At 42.3% G+C, this 16,923-nt stretch overlaps 1 protein-coding gene and 1 pseudogene across 3 annotated transcripts in view; both read left to right on the top strand.

Moving 5' to 3' along the window:
- Positions 1 to 16,923, top strand: part of Rad54l2 (RAD54 like 2) — a 92,626-nt gene that overhangs the window by 44,524 nt on the left and 31,179 nt on the right. For all 3 annotated transcript variants that reach the window (XM_087905517.1, XM_048417591.3, XM_048417592.3), the window contains exon 3: positions 16,620 to 16,818. In XM_087905517.1, coding sequence (XP_087761643.1) covers positions 16,620 to 16,818 — 199 coding nt within the window. The remainder of the gene's footprint in view (positions 1 to 16,619; positions 16,819 to 16,923) is intronic.
- On the top strand, positions 10,113 to 10,608 carry LOC125388700 (ubiquitin-conjugating enzyme E2 N pseudogene; annotated as a pseudogene).

The following is a 16,923-nucleotide window of genomic DNA, read 5'->3' as shown; positions in this document are numbered from 1 at the left end:
TACCATGTGCTTGCCTGGTACCCTAGAAGGCCAGAAGAGGGCAGCAGATGCCCCAGAATTAGAGCCACAGACTATTGTGAGCTGCCACGTGGGGTGCTGGGAATCAAACGCAGGTCCTCAGGAAGAGCACCCAGGACTCTTAATCCTCCCTTCCTTCCCTCCTTCCCTCCCTCCCTCCCTCCCTCCCTCCTTTCTTCCTTCCTTTCTTCCTTTTTTTTTCCTCTCTCCCTTTTTTATCCAATGGGTGTAGATTTTGTGTATGAAATTAAGATGAATTCCAGAAATTTTGGATTGCAAAACTGCTGAAAGATACCATGTGTGGTCTTTGAAAAGTTTGGAATGTTGGTAGGGGCAGAAACAAATGAGAGCACAAAGGAGGTTACTTTTATAAACATTAAATTTAACATGGCTTGCACCTCTCAGTTGAGATGTCTGGAAATCAGTTAGATGGTTGAATTGAGGGAACTCTAGAGATTAAAGCATGAGTTGTTAGCTGAGTTTAAATTACATATCAAGATGAGTTCATCTGAAGAATAAGAGAAATAGTGTGAAAAACCAAGCTTTGGCACATCAACCTTTAGAGGAGGCTAGAGAAAGAACAGCAGGAAGAAATGACTGCTAAGGTAAAGGAATCCACAGGAAGTGCTGTTGGAAGCCAAGTAACAAATCCTTTCAGAGAAGAGAGTTTGTAGCCAGAAGAGGGCATCAGATACCCTGGAGTCGGAGTTACAGTTATAATCCACTCTGTGAGTGCTAGGAATTGAACCTCAGTCCTCTGGAAGAACAGCCAGTTCTCTTAACCACCAAGCCATGTCTCCAGTCACCCCCCACCCCCCAGCCCCACCCCCGCTTTAAAGTCAGGGTCTCACTAGAACCCACTATAGTAGCTAGCCTAAAGATGGCCTTGAAAAGTCCTCCTGGTTTGACTTCCCAAGTGCTGAGATTACCCTTAATGTCTTGATAAACAGTCCAGGGCAGTGATAGATGCATAGATAACAGGTGGATAGGAATTGGAGACCCCCTAAAGAACTTTCTGTGTATCTGTATCTTTGTGTGTTACTGAGGATTGAATCTAGGGCATTTTTGATACTAGGCAAGAACTCTACCACTGAGCTACATCCCTAGTAAAACATGAAACACGCAACAAACCCGCTTAGGAGTTTATTTGGGGGGGGAGGTGTGCAGGCCTGATAAGGGTCAATGTGTAGAGAGAGAGGAGATGGCACGTCCAGCTTTTAAAGGCTGCCTAGCGCTTGCGCACAGGGGTTGACATGACTACATCATACGCAGATGACGGAGTTCACACATGCGCACAAGGGCTCATGCAAATGTATTATACATAGATGATGCAACTATGCTGCACGTGGGTCATGTGGGGTCCTTTAAGATTCCCGGGGCCATTAGGCACTTCTGGAACCCGGAACCATTAGGCATGGCCTGGAACCCGGAAGTGTCAGCCATGTTGTGTGGCTGAATCATTACATTCTGTCGTTTGGTTTATTATAAAAATTTGGGAGTTTGGGGTCTTTAATGGGTGGAAATGAGGCAAACATTTGGAGAGTTTGGGGTTTTTAATGGATGGCAATGGGGCATCTTAAGGTCTGTCATGACTGCTTCCTGCTGATTTTGTGGACATCGTCAGGTCTCTTGAGACTGCTTTTTGCTGATTTTGTGGGCATCGGAGAGTTGAGATGCTTGACCACGTCCTGGGGTAGCTGATTACTTTTGTGTTTTTTTCCGGGCTCTAAGGAACTGGCTTCCTGGCAGCTTAGACCTCGCAAGATGCTGGAAAGGCAGAAAATTCTGCCTGGAAAAAAAATCTTAGATCCTGGTGATTAAGGGAGGAGAGTCCCAAGATGGTAGATAGAGTGTTTTTTTTTTTTGAGGGGGGTGGAGGAGGGAATTTCCCAGGGGTTCCCAAGACCAGGAATGATGAGGGAAGAATTAAATACTTATTCTGGGTGAGTCTGGTCCATTTAGATAGGTCCAATTGGCTCCCTGGAGCTTATGAAAAAAAAATGTTGGAAAAGAAATAAATTTTAGATATATTAAAAGCTTATGATTATGATGGTATAGTGTTGGAATGGAAGATGGGAGGAGGGAGGTAAAGAAGGGGGAATTATTAGAAAGGGTAATTATTAGACCCCTTGATGTTTTACCTGAAGCAAATCTTAAGGCTCTTCCTCTCTTTAGCATCATGGTATTACCTTAACATCCAGAAGACACTGCTGCAGTCAGTGATAAACCTGTTATGTTAAAGTCTGCTTTGTGAGTTTTTGGAGTCTGGGACTGTAAATGTCCCCAAGCTCATTATTGTTTCTTACCACCTGTGCTCTTGGCAATCCTTGTACCTCTAGCTCTTTGTTTAATGATGGTCCCTGTAATAAAAGCTGGGTGGTTAATCTGGAAATTTAAGTATGACATTGAAGATATAGAGAAGTTAGTAAAGCAGATAGGAGGAAGAGGGAGAGTATATGAAGTTTTTGGCACAGGAGGGTTGAGGATGGTGATGAAACTTTTATTTGTCTGAAACTTAAACGAACAGGGAGCAGGGCCCTGTTTGAGTTACTGTATACTAGGGGTATCTTGAACTGGATGAGTAAACAGTTAAGGGTGAGACAGGTGGATCCAATGAGAGAGTCCCTCGAGCTTGGCAACTGTGGGAGTTACAAGAATTACTTTAAAGGGGCCCTGTCATTTAGAGGAAAGGGGTGAGGGGCGTTGGTCTGGGGGAGAGAATAGTACCTGATCTCCTATTGTAATTGACAGTGGGCATGAAGTGGCACACAGTTAAGGTAACCAGTACCAGTAGTCGGTAAAATCCCATAATAGAGAGTGAAGATGGGATAACAGCGGAGTAAGTAGATGATCAGGAAGGGGAGAGGTTTGGGGTGAGAGGCCAGGGGTTAAAACCGGCCACCCACACATGAGTTCAAAGGGCAAAATGGAAAGGGGACTTTTGGGGGAGAGTCCTAAGCCTAAGAAGGGCCAGAGGCAAAAGTTTTGCCCAGTCAAGGTGAAGTTCCTGTGACATCTTGACAAGAAAATTTTTAAAGGAATGGTTATTTCATTCTACCTTCCCTGAAGACTGAGGATGGTATGAGATATGAAAATGTCAGGGAATGTTAGGAGCCTTAGATAAAATTTGAGAGATCTGGGAGGTAAATTCTGAGCCATTATCCGATTGAAGAGAGGTTGGGATTCCAAACTCGGGGGCTGATTTCTCGGAGAAGAACATTGGAAATCATCTGGGCCCTCTTGTTAGTGGTGGGAAACGCTTCAATCCACCCAGACATGGTGTCCACCAAAACCAGGAGATATTTAACTCATCTGACTGTGGACATATGAAAAATCAATTTGTAAAATCAATATGTAAAATCAATCTGCCAGTCAGTTTCTGGAAGGGAGCCCCTGGTCTGGTGGGTAGGAAAAGGGAAGCTACAGTGTTTGGTCTTGGGATCTGACCTTTGACAGATTTTACAAGAGGCAGTGATAGCTTTTAAGAACTGTAACTTTTCAGGGGTGGGTTGGAGGTGAGCCTTGACAAATTGAAACAGAGCTTTGCTATTAGGATGAAAGAGCTGATGTAGGTAGGACAGAATTTGGCAAGTGTCGGGGTGTCTGTGAGAATGTGTGCTGTACTGTATGAACCCCCTGAGTTGACTGAGGTAGGTTTGGGCTCCAGAATGCTGCTGTTCTAGCTGCTTGGTCAGCTCGGTGAAGGCAAAGATATTTTGAGATTGGGAGCTGAGACGAATAGGGAAAAAAAAATCATCCTTAAGATTTTGAACTGAGGGGGCTGGAGAGATGGGTTTAGTGGTTAAGATCACTGGCTGCTCTTTGAGAAGACCGGGGTTCAGTTCCCAGCACCCACATGGCAGCTTGCACCTGTCTGTAACTCCAGTTTCAGGGGATCTGATATGATACCTTCACACCAATGCACATAAAATAAGATTAAATAAATGATTTTTTAAAAAGAGATCTAGAACTGAAAAGTGGGAGGTTCTTGAGGGGGGGCGGATAGTGGAAAGGAATGTATAAGGATTAGGCACTATAGGATGAAGAGGGACCACTGCGGAGTTAATGAGCTGGAGGTAAGTAATCCAGAGATGAATGTCAGCAAAGGGCTCAACTGTAGCCATGAAGGCTGTGGTTGGGGGCTGTTCCCCCGTTTCTAGGAACACCAGAAGATTCCCAGGAGCTCAATGGTCAATTCCTTGGAATGGGGAAACTCATCAGTTGAAGCCGGTGGTGTACATAGAGGTTGCACTTGGGCAGATGGAACTCTTGGTTGTTGTGGAAAAAAATATCTGGTTCTGGATTCCAGTCCCGGGAGAGGGGCTCGGGGCAGGAGAGCCTCCCAAGTCTCATGGCACTAATGAAATTACCTGGCGCAAGTGAGAAGGAAACACGGAACACGCAATAAACCCGCTTAGGAGTTTATTGGCAGGGGGTGTACAGGCCTGGTGAAGGTCAGTGTGCACAAAGGAGGTGAGGGGATGGCACGTTCATCTTTTAAAAACTGCATAGCGCATGATTGACATGACTACATCATACACAAATGAGGGAGCTCACGCATGTGAGCTTGTCTGCACATGCATGGCCCTGGAACCCAAAAGTGTCAACCATTTATGTGGCTGAATCATTACACCTAGTACTTTCCTTACTTTTGAGAAATTAATTAATTTTTCTTCTTTTTTTTAAAACCCAATGACACCATCTTACAGCTACCCAGGCTGGCCTTGAGCTTTGAATCCTCCTGCCTTAGCTTCCCTGATTAATTAGGATTACAGGCTTATGCTACCAGTCCCAACTAAGAATGGATAGCTAGGAACTTTTACTATATAAAAGCACAAAAAACAAATCAGTAGTGAAGGGAGAGTTATAGCTAACAGATTTTTTTCTGGTTTAATGTTTTATTTATATTATTGTTAGTGCTTAAATTGGCTTGAAACTCCCTGCCTCTGCAGTGCTAGTGTAGTGTATGGGCCACCATTCCCAACAAGGAAGGTTAGTTTGCTGTTGTTTTTATCCTTTTCAGTTAGTTAAGTTTTATCCTTTAGTTTTATGACAATAGAAATGATCAGGGTGGAAAAAAACCTGATGATGCAGCAATGGCTGGGGCAGTGGCATCTGCTGCCTTGATCCCTGCTGTGTCTGTGGCCTTGAATTGCCTTCTCTGTAGAATACAGAGGCTGAATAGTAGCAGGAACATGTTTCTGCAAGACAACCATGTTCTAAATTCCTGTGATCTTGGGCAAGTCCTTGATGAACTTTTTAGTTCCAGACCACAAAATGAAAACTCGGGAACCCAAACTCTAAATCTTTTATTTTGTTTTTGTGTATGAAGATCGGGAAGGATGGGCATTGTTTTAGGAAGAACCAGAAAAGGTGATATAGCTGAGCCTGGGGAAGCAGTCAGGTACTGTGACCAAAAGGAAGGTGTCATCAACTTCCTCATTGCTTTTCAGTCAGGTGAGTTTCAGCATATTGGCATCTCTGTAGATGGCCAGTAGCATTCCTTAAATTACAGTTTCTATTTTTGTTTGTTTTGCAATAGGGTCTCTGTAGTTCTTGTTGGTCTGGAACTATCTATGAAGATCAGGCTGGCCTTGAACCTGGAGATAAAGATCCACCACCTCTACTCAGGAGTGAAGGGATTAGTGGCTAGCATAACCACTCCCAGCTAAATTGCAGTTTCATACTTTTCTGAGTTTGTCCTGCACCGTCTTCCCACTCACTAGGAAGCTTTTTCCTGGGAATGCTTGACTATTTATTGTTGGACTTATTTTTCAGTTATTAGTCATAACTTCTTAGCCCTTTGGTTAAGATAGTAAAAGTGAGAATTTATGGCAGCCTCCCTGTTTGAGATGATGCAGTGCCAATTTAGATACCAGTTCCTGTCCTCCCTTCCTCTGCCAGGCTGGAGACACAAAGCGTCAGAGTGTTTGGGGATGCCAGGGGCAAAAGATTGTTTTTCAAAGTTGCATCAGAAAAGCGTGCCAGACATTGACCCCATTGTTTAGAATGACTTAGTAGGACCTTTAACACTCTTTCCCAATAATTAGGGAGAGGAAGTTTTAGATTGTGAACTGTATTTGCATTTCTCAAATTATTTAAGATGTTGAGCTCCTTTCATGCTATGACCATTTTGACTTTTGAGAACTTTTTTTTCACATTTCCTATTGATTTGTAGAGATTTTTTCATATGTAGCTATATGTCTTTGCTTTATACATAATATAAATATTCTCTACCACTTGATTCCCCCACCCGCGCACACACACAGCTACCTGCTCCACCCTTTTCTGTTTTCCTTTCTTTTGTTTTCTTTTTCTTCTTTTTACAGATAGTGTCTCATGTGGCCCAGGTTGGCCTTAAGCATCTCCTGTGCTCCCCTGCCCCCTGCAAGTGCTGGAACTCCAGGCATGTACTATCAGTCCTGGTATCTGTTTTTTTATGTTTTTGAGACAGTCTTGCTGTGTAACCCAAGTCAGCAGCTGTTGCTATTCCTCTTCCTCCTCCCTGCCGTTTTTCTCCTCTCCTCCTTTTAGAGTTCCATGTAGTTGTGGTTGTCTTTGAACTAGCAGAAGATGATTGCCTTTGTTACCGTGACCAAGGCAGCTCTTCAAAAAAGAAGCATTTAATTGGGGATTGCTTTCAGTTTCAGACATTTAGTCCATGATCATTATGGCAGAAAACATGACGGCAGGCATGGCAGGCATGGCACGGAAAGTTTATATCCTAATCTTCAGGCAGGCAGGCAGGCAGGCAGGCAGGCAGGCAGGCAGGCAGGCAGGGAGAGAGAGAGAGAGAGAGAGAGAGAGAGAGAGAGAGAGAGAGACTGACTGACTGGCTTTAAAGCCTCTACCCAGTGACACACTTCCTCCAACAAGGTCACACTTACTTAAAAAGACCATACCTCCTAATCCTTCCCAAACAGTTACACTAACTGAGAACCAAGCATACAAACAGGTGAGCCTCTAGGGTCCATTCTCATTCAAACCACCAAAATGACCTTGAATTCTTCTAATCCTTCAGCCACTTTCCAAATACTGGGGCAACAGGCATGTACCTAAGACTTATTTTCTTTTTTAATATAACCAGTCTGAAAGAGCGTTTCCTGTCTTTCTCTGATTAAAATTTAACTCTGTGGCTCTTTACATTAACAGAGTCAACATTTAGGCTTTTTAAATAATGAAATAGTTGAAAAAGCTCATGATAATGAGTTTATCATTTTGTCAAGACATATAACTTCAGATGTTGCTCTCTTTAGGCTAGAGTATAGAGGCTAATTATTTAGTTTTGCCTTTCAAAGCATTTCTTTTTCAATCTGCCTTATTTTCTGTTCCTAAATCAGAAATTCTTAGGAAGATTAAGGATGTGAAAGAATCATTTAAACTTTTTAATTACACTTAAATAATTTTTATAGAAGAATTTACACCTAGTATTGTATATGTTAACCTGGGATTTTACAGAACTCTTTTCCTCTTACTGGCCTCCTTTGCTTTCCCAGAATAATGTCTTCCCCCAGTCTGCTCTGGAACTCCAGGCTTTGTCCACTGCCTTTTCTGGACTACAAAGTTCTTCTGGAAGTTTTGTGAGAGCTTTTGTGCACTTTGTAGCTTTGTGCTCCGGTATGTTCACCAGTAGGAGGGGAAGTAATGTGACTTCTGTTGGCTTTTTCTCTATCACTTCAGGTTACTAGTTGTGGTAGTTTGAATGTAATTGGTCCCATAAACCCACAGGGAGTGGCACTGTTAGAAGGTGTGGCTCTGCTGGAGTAGGTATATCCTTGTTGGAAGAAGTGTCATTGTGGGGGGCGGGGTGGGCTTTGAGATTTCCTATGCTCGGGATACTGCTTAGTGTCTCAGTCGACTTCCTGTTGCCTGCAAGATGTAGGTCTTAGCTACTCATGCAGCACCACTTCTGCTTATATGCCACCATGCTTCCTGCCATAATGATAATGGACTGAACCTCTGAAATTGTAAGTGAGCCTCCTCAATTAAATATTTTCCTTTATATGAGTTGCCATGGTCATGGTGTTGCTCCACAGCAATAGAAACCCTGACTAAGACATTAGGATAGATAGTTTTACTCTTGCTGTGCTGGTTAAACAGGCACACAGAACAGATTTAGAAGTTTAACATTCCAGTGTATGTATCTGATCATCTTTTAAAGGAAGCAGATGAGCTGTTTGGGTTTCTCCTTGTCCCTTCTCTCTTGAAAGGGCTGTTTTTTCTGATGTGTTGTGACCACCATTGCATGGGACTTAGTGGCATTTGTATCTTGCAAAGATTTGTACCCTTTGTGCCCTGGTCACATTTGACCCTCTCATTCTTGGCTCCAGAGTTCACTTGAGGTGCTGGGAGGAGGTCTGTCCTCTGTATGTCCTGCCCACCCCAAGGAGGCAACCAACTGGAGTTTTCAAAAGCAGGCAATCTGAGTGGATTGAGGATTGACATGGCCCTTGCTCCAAATCTAACCCTGATACCTCTCTCTGGCTTTAAAACAACAGGCAACTACAGGGTAGGGGACTATTTTATTAATTGTGGTATTTAATGGTAAGTAGACAGATATTGACTCTTTAGTGATTGTAAAATTCCTAGAAATAATGTATGTAAGTCTTCTGTTTTAGTCACTGTTGCATTGCTGTGAACAGACATCGTAACCAAGGCAACTCTTATAAAAGAAAACATTTAATTGGGGGCTTGCTTACAGTTTCAGAGATTAGTTCATTATCATCATGGCAGGGAGAATGACAGCGTGGATGACTCTAGTGAAGTCGTTGAGAGATTTGAATCCCGATCCACAGGCTGGCAGAGAATGAGGGGAAGGGAGAGACTGATGCTGGCACGGGCTTCTGAAACCTCAGAGCCCAGCCCAATGATATACCTCTTCCAGTAAGGCCATTCCTTTTCCAACATCTTCTAATCCTTCTAATTTTTTCAAACAGTTCCACTTCCTGCTGACTAAGCATTCAAATATATGCTCCTATGTGGGCCATTCTTATTCAAACTCCAACATCTTCCACCCCCCCCCATGTTTAGATTGTTCATACTTGTGGAAATATTCTACTGCCTTTGTCTTCCTATTCAGATTCCTAGCCCATTCCTTTCTACAAATTTATCAAAGAGACAAATGACCCTTAGCAGTAAAATTGCGAAGGAAACCATCCTGTTGTTGCTGTGTCAGGAAGTTAGCATTGATCATTCAGCAGGTGCTTCTCTTGGTTCTGAATAAGTGGGTGCCCATTTAGGGATGACCTGGCACTACAGTGTTTTCTGGGCTGTGCAGTTCCCCTTTTGTCATGTGTGATGAGGGTTGTTATGTGTGGCCTTGTAGATGGAAAGGAAGAAATCAAGGTGAATACATATTCTTGTACTGGACTTTCTGGTTAAGGAGAGAAAATTAGTAGGTTTTTTTCTATTTCTTTTGTGGAGGATGTCTCATAGCTCAGGTGGGTCCCCAATTCACTATGGACCTGATGTTGGTCTTGAACTCCTGATATTAATGAGTTCACCCCTCAAATACTGGGCTTATAAATGTGTTCACCACCATGTTGTGGTCTCTTCCCTGCCCTTGTCTGCCTTTCTCTTTTAGGTTTTTTTCAAGATTTATTAATTTTATGTGTGTGAGTTTTATGTGTATGTATCATGAGTGTGCCTGGTGCCTACAGAGGTCAGAAGAGAGCATCCTGTCTTCTGGAAACTGGAGTTATGGATGGTTGTGTGCCACTATGTGGGTTCTGGTAATTGAACCCAGTTCTTCTTCTAGGACAAGTGCTCTTAACCACTGAACCATCTCTCTAGATCTCTCTTTTTTGTTTATGCTTCCACAATTTCTTATGTATATAATATACTTTGATCCTATTCCTCACATTATTCTCTTAAATCTTCTCACCCTGCCATTACCATTACTCCCTCTTCTTTTCATGCCTTGTTTGGTGTATGTCCCACTACATTTAAGTAGAATTGATTGAGTAAGTATGGTTGGATTTTTTTACTTAGCAAGGATAACTTATTAGTTACTGGCTATGTCACTAAGAAATATACCCCCTCCCAAGCCTCAGCAACAATGAACTATCTATAGCTCTACAGGGAGTGGTAGAGCCTTATAAGCCTCTTCTTAGAGGCCGAACTCGGGTTCTGACAAGATGGCCGGGCTGCCCCGCAGGATCATCAAGGAAACCCAGCGTTTGCTGGCAGAACCAGTTCCCGGCATTAAAGCAGAACCAGATGAGAGCAATGCCCGTAATTTTCATGTGGTCATTGCTGGCCCCCAAGAGTCCTCCTTTGAGGGAGGGACTTTTAAACTTGAACTATTCCTTCCAGAAGAATACCCAATGGCAGCACTTAAAGTACGTTTCATGACCAAAATTTATCATCCTAATGTAGACAAGTTGGGAAGAATATGTTTAGATATTTTGAAAGATAAATGGTCCCCAGCACTGCAGATTCGCACAGTTCTGCTATCAATCCAGGCTTTGTTAAGTGCTCTTAATCCAGATGATCCGTTAGCAAATGATGTAGCCGAGCAGTGGAAGACCAGTGAAGCCCAAGCCATAGAAACAGCGAGAGCATGGACTAGGACTATATGCCATGACTATATGCCATGAATAATATTTATGTCGATCAGATCATCAAGTCTACATTATTTCTCCTGTTCTGCCAAGACTCTTCCTTTTTTTGTTTGCATTTAATGGACACAGTCTTAGAAACATTACAGAATAAAAGCCCAGGCATTTTCATCTTTGGTGATTACATGCACATTAGCAAGTCTATATCTTGTCCTGATTCACTGTTGTAAAGCATGAACAGAGGCTAGAAGTGTCATCCGGGTTGTTGTGAAGTGTTTAAAAGCAGTGACTCTGCTTGGATTCATTTCCCCATCATGGTTTAAGTATAAAACACTGTGAATGAAGGTAGTTGTCAGGGTTAGCTGCCAGGGGTATGGTGTTTTTATTTTATTTTTTAGGGGGAAAGTTTTATTTTAATTTTATGTTTTCCTTTCTCCCTCCCCCTCTTATGGGATCTAATTGCAGTGGTTAAATGCAGCTAACCAGTTTCTTAGAATATGCTCTCTAGCCAAGTCTAACTTTAGACGCTGTAGATAGACAAGCTTGATTGTCTGAACCAAAATGGGAACATTAAATAAACATCACAGCCCTCACTAATAACATTGTGACTTTGCTGTCAAGTGTAGATTCTCTGCCCCATCCCCCCAAAAGAAGAAGAAGAAGAAAAAGCTTGTGACCATTTTGTATGGCTTGTCTGGAAACTTTTGTATGGCTGGAAACATTTTGTATGGCTTGTCTGTAAATCTTATGTTTTAGTAAAATATTTTTTGTTATTCTAAAAAAAAAAAGCCTCTTCTTCATTCATGATGGAAAGTCAATGGGTAAGTAAGACCACATACTTTAGAAGAGTTGAGCTGGAAATGACCTGGAAACCTCCTCCCTGAGAAGCAGGTCTCAGAGTATCAGATGGTGCTATGCAAGCTGCCAAGGCAAAGGGTCAATCTTTCGTCTTGCCCAGCTGCAAAAGCCTATAACCCACAACAATGACTGGATGAGCACGATATCCACAATGATGTAATGGTGGCACTTTTATCTTGAGGTAGCCAACAGCTGTCTAATTAGACTCTTTAAGGCCCATTCAACAGGAAGGAATTGACCCCCTGTTCCTCCTTCTAATTCCTCCCAGATCTACCCCCATACTGCCACGTTCTCCTAACTTTGTGTCCTTTTTATTTTTTAACATTCCAAGTTCTTTTGTTTTGTTTTGTTTTGTTTTGTTTTTTTCAAGACAGGGTTTCTTTGTGTAGCTCTGGTTATTTGGAACTTGTAGACCAGGCTGACCTAGAACTCACAGAGGTCTGCCTGCCTCTGCCTCCCAAGTACTGGGATTAAAGGCACGTGCTGCTACTTCCCAGCTTGACTCAGTTTTTATATGTGGTCTTAATTAAACATTCTGCTTCTTTTTTCTCTGTGTGGATTTCTCAGCATTAGTAATTGAATGACTGTCATTTCCTCATTGAATAGTTTTGAAACCTTTGCAAAAGCAACTTGATTATATCTTATGAAAGGTTACTTCACTTTTTATTCCATTATTCTACATGTGCGCTTTATGCTAGTACCTCATGGTTTGACTATTGCAGCCTTGTACTAAGTTTTGAGTAGGTGTAAATCTTCAACTTTGCTTCTTTTGCAAATGTTTTTGCTTATTTTTTTTTAAGTAAAGTTTTACTGGAACTCTTTCCCTCTTTTGTTTATGTGTGAGTTTTTTTTTTTGAGATGCAATGATAAAGTTAAATATCTGTGATAGAGACCTTATTGCCTGTAAAATCTAAAGTATTTATTGTCTGATTGACTACTGAAAATATTTGCAGATCCCTGAACATTAAATCACTGCTTATTACTCCAGTAATGGATTATGATAAAAATAAATAGATGGAAAAGGGAAACCATACACAGACACTTACACTACTGTAGATGCAAGTGAAAAGTTAGACTATGCCCAGCAGCGGGAATAGCATTCTGTTGTTTGCTTACAGCGTGCCATGCAAATGGCAACTGCGTGCTCTCTGTCAACGAAGTATTTATATATTGGGCCAGTGAGATGGTCAGTAGAGTTTGATTCCCAGAATCCATATGTTGGAAGAAGAGAGCAAACTCCCACAAATTGCCTTGCAACCTCCACACATACATGTGTGCTTGTGCATGAGTATACACACTTACACACACTCCAAATTTTTAAAAAGAAATATTGCTGGGCGTGGTGGCGAGCACCTTTAATCCCAGCACTCAGGAGGCAGAGACAGACTGATCTCTCTGAGAGATCAGAGGCCTGCCTGGTCTAAGAGCTAGTTCTAGGACAGCCAGGACTGATACACAGAGAAATCCTGTCTCGAAAAACAAAACAAAACACAAAAAAATATTTATAGACAGCTAACCCAACACAAAAAGGTGGGGAAATTGACACATAAGTTGTTTAGAGTTTAGTGTTCATTTAATTTTATTTCTTCTTAAGACTTTAAAATCAACACCACTTACAGGTCAGCAACAGAGTACTTGCCTAACATGCCTAGGACTGTAGTTTCAACTCCTGGCACCGCAAAGGTGAAATATAAAATTTAAAATAAAAATTATTTTTTAAACTATGGAATTTAGAAAGAGAGACAGTAAACACAGTGATAAGAACTCTGCTTCCATCTCTTTGAGTATCCAGCCACTCTGGCATTTATCTTCAAATCTTCCATCCTTAACATTATAACCCCTTTTTTCCCCCTGTTGACAAGGGCTGACTATATTCCTCTCACTGACTTGGAATTCACCACGTGGACCAGATTGGCCTGAGATTTGGTACCATGCAAGCTTCTTGCTTCTGCCTTCCATTGCTGGGGTTACACACACATAATTCCAACTTTCAAATTTTTCTTTTTAAATTGTAGCTCCTGGGGCTGGGGAGATGCATCAGCAGTTGGGAGCACTAACTCTCTTGCAGAGGACCTGGGTTTTGTTCCCAGCATACACATCAGGTGGTTCACAACTGCCTGCCACTCTAGGGAACTGACACCTAGCCTCTGTAGGCACCCACACGAATATAACACACCCTCACACACATAAACACAGGATTAAAAGTAAAATAAAGTAAGGAAATTTTAGTTTCTTACTGTTAGGTATTGGATCCTTGGGTGCTGGGTTCCTCCATTGCCGCCGCCACAATAAGCCAAATCAAATCGAATTAATAAATCCAGATTTAATAAACAGGGCAATGCAAAGCAATGTACCCCTGGGTGACTCTCAGGAAGGCAGGAAAAGAGAACATGAGAGCATACATGGCAGATCTATGGACTGGGTCTTAAATAGCCTGAAGTAACAGGTATGTGTGGTCCTGGGCGTCTCCCAGGAGGAGCCGCCTATGGCAGACTTTCTGAGATGAAGCAGGGTTTGGGGAGGGGGATTGCGGTGGAGCTTCCACCAGAACATTCCAGACTCTTTGGGTGTATGGATGCTAGGGCTGGAGTGGAGCTTTTATTAGAACTGTATGTATAATTTTTGTTTGTTTCTTGAGGAAGGATCTATGTAGCCCAGGATATCTTCACTCTCTCTCTGTCATCATGACTCCACCTTCCAAGAGCCGAAATTACATGTGTGTGCTCCCACACCAGATTCTGGTATATGCATTTTATCATAGGAGATTATAGAAACATGTTGAGACTTAGAGGCCACTGACCTCTCTGGTGCAGAAGAAGAGATAGATCAACTAAAGGGTGGGCCCTGGAAGTATATGTAATTGTGCACTCACCCAATTAAATGTGCAGTGTTCTGTTTTGCCCTCCCCGCCCAAGCCATAGGCTTGCCAATTAAATTTGTGGTGGTGGTATTTATAACTCATTCCCAAGCTTATGCAAGTGTTCTTTGTTTATATAACTTGTGATTGCTACTCATAGCTGGCTGGTTGAAAGGGAAAGTTCAAGGGCATTCAGGTGAAGCAGAAAGTTCAGGGGTATTTGTGCCCAGGTCTGAACCTATGATTTTACCCAGGGTGATAATAGCCATTGACTTTTAAGCTATGCAGATAATAATTGCATTTGTTATGTGACAGAACAAAGGGCTCTTTACCTTCTTATTTGATGATAGGTCTCTTACAACTGACTAATGTCTGATCCTTTCAAAATTGCTATTGTTACACTCAGTCCCCTGCCAGACAGTAGTAATAGGCCTCATATCTTGGAATGGATAGTAAATTTGTTTTTAACTCTGAAAGACTAGCAGTTTATGCTTTCTCCTCCCCAGAACAGCCCACTCTGTGAGGAAGCAAGACAGCTAGAACAAGGAAATAACAACAGTTGGCACCAAGTTCTCACTGACCAGCAAGCAGATCAATTTCAGCCCCTGGGCTTGACCTTGCAGACCTGCTCTCTGTGCTGACTCTGTCCTGTCTGCCTACTTTTTAACCTTGCTTCCAACTGTTCCTCCAAGTAGTTACTCAATAAATTTGCTTGTGAAATAGAAACAAAACATGTAAGATTTGAAGAGTAACAAAGGTCATTATCCAGGCTTGCAATATAGCTCAGTGAGAAAACAACAAGGCCATTGTGCAAGCAGGGCCAGAGAAACAGCAAAAGCACTAAATTGAAGTATCCCAGCTCATCTGCAAGTATAGTAGGCTAAGCTGTTTCTGTCTGCTCTGCCCCCAGTAAGCCACCTCTGTAGCCTCTCTGCAAAGGTTATCCTCCTTCTAGGGGATCTGCTGTCTAAGCAGCTGTTTATTTGGGGGTTGGGGAAAGAGGTGAGGTTGATGACTCTCTCTTTTAGGAGACAAGAATTTAGGGCAGCAAGTTGGGCAGATTTGAAAATGCTGTACATCTGTTTTTGAGAGGAAGGGTGCTGAAAGGAAAGTTTGTTTATTTGTTTGTTTGTTTGTTTGGAGACAGTGTCTATGTAGCTCTAGCTATTCTGGAATTCACAATGTAGACCAGGCTGGCTTTGAATTTAAGAGATTTGTCTACTTCTATCTCCTGAGTGCTGGGATTAAAGGTGTGCACCACTATTCCCAGCTGAAAGATAGTTCTAGTAACAAGCAGTTGCCTGGCTTTTCTCCTGTGCTATTTGAAATAGAGACTGGAGAGTACAGATTTGGGAGAGCAAAGACTTTGTGGTCTGCTTTGACTGCATTCCTCCTCTGAGATAATTCTGCTTATTGTTAAGATTTAAGATGGTAAATTGGCACAGGGTTTACTTTGAGATACAGTGTCATGGATCCAAGGACACAGTTTCGAGCATGAAGGGGACACATATGATTTTCTTTGATAAGTCTAACCTCCTAAGTTGTTCTATGTAGAACAGCAGGGCAGATTGACACAGTTTTCCTCTGTAAACTACTTCCCATTCTGTTTTATTACTTTCACCAGGAGGTCAAGAACCAGTCTGAGAAACCCCACATAAGAGTCTTTATAAAAAACAAAAAAACTTATTTTAGGGCTGGAGAGAACATTTGCTGCCCTTCCATTGAACCTAGTTCAGTTCCTAGCACCCACATGGTGACTTATCCCTTCTGTAGTATTCAGTACATGTTGCTGTGTTGTGACTTGGTATACATGACCCATCTCTTAATAGAACACAATATCATTTGAAGAGAAAGTCTTAAAAATATTTCTTGATACAGTTAGCACAGAGCTTGCCTTGTAAATCTTAACTACGTGGCTGACAAGTTGAACAAGCACTGAAAGAGTAGTAAGTGTGAGTTGCCTCAAACTCAAATTTTGGGAGTGTAGGCCTGCACTATCATACCCAGCATGCTCTGAGCATTTTCAGCCAGGAGGTCTTCTAACTCTATTACATTGCTAAATGGATGTTGTCATTTGTTGTATGCTCTTCTCTGGTCAGGATTAGGTCTAAGTGCACACAGTATCTAGTTCTCATATAGCCCTGAGAATGAGTATCACTGTCTTTATTTTATAGGTGCATCTACAGACATTCAGAGGAATTCTGCTTTGGGTTATCTTCTAATAAGTTGCTGGGTTGAAATTTGAACCTGGGAATGACTGGCATCGAAATCACCCACTCTCCCTCCACTTCCATCCCCAATAAGCTTTTCCCTCCCTTTTTTTCCAGACCCATCCCTGGAAGGCATGTGTGGCACTGAGCATGCCCAGCTGGGGGAAGATGGGCAGCGGCCGCCGCGGTGCACTTCAACTACCTCATCTCAGTCTGAGCCTTCAGAGCAGCTTAGGCACCAAGGCAAGATCCTAGCATCCGAAGACCCCAAAAAGAAGAGAGCTCAGAAACCCTCTCATATGAGAAGAAACATACGGTGAGCTGTGTTCTGGGTAAGGAAAATTGAAGGGAATAGACTAGAAATAGCAGAAAAACTAATTTGGGCAAGAATGTCCTCTCTCCAGCAGAGAAAAGCATCCAA

Source organism: Myodes glareolus, chromosome 4 (assembly GCF_982192425.1).
Source record: "Myodes glareolus chromosome 4, mMyoGla1.1, whole genome shotgun sequence".
NCBI classification, from domain to species: Eukaryota; Metazoa; Chordata; class Mammalia; order Rodentia; family Cricetidae; genus Myodes; species Myodes glareolus.
Note: the sequence above shows the minus strand (reverse complement) of the source record. Positions and strands in the feature narration are given on the sequence as shown.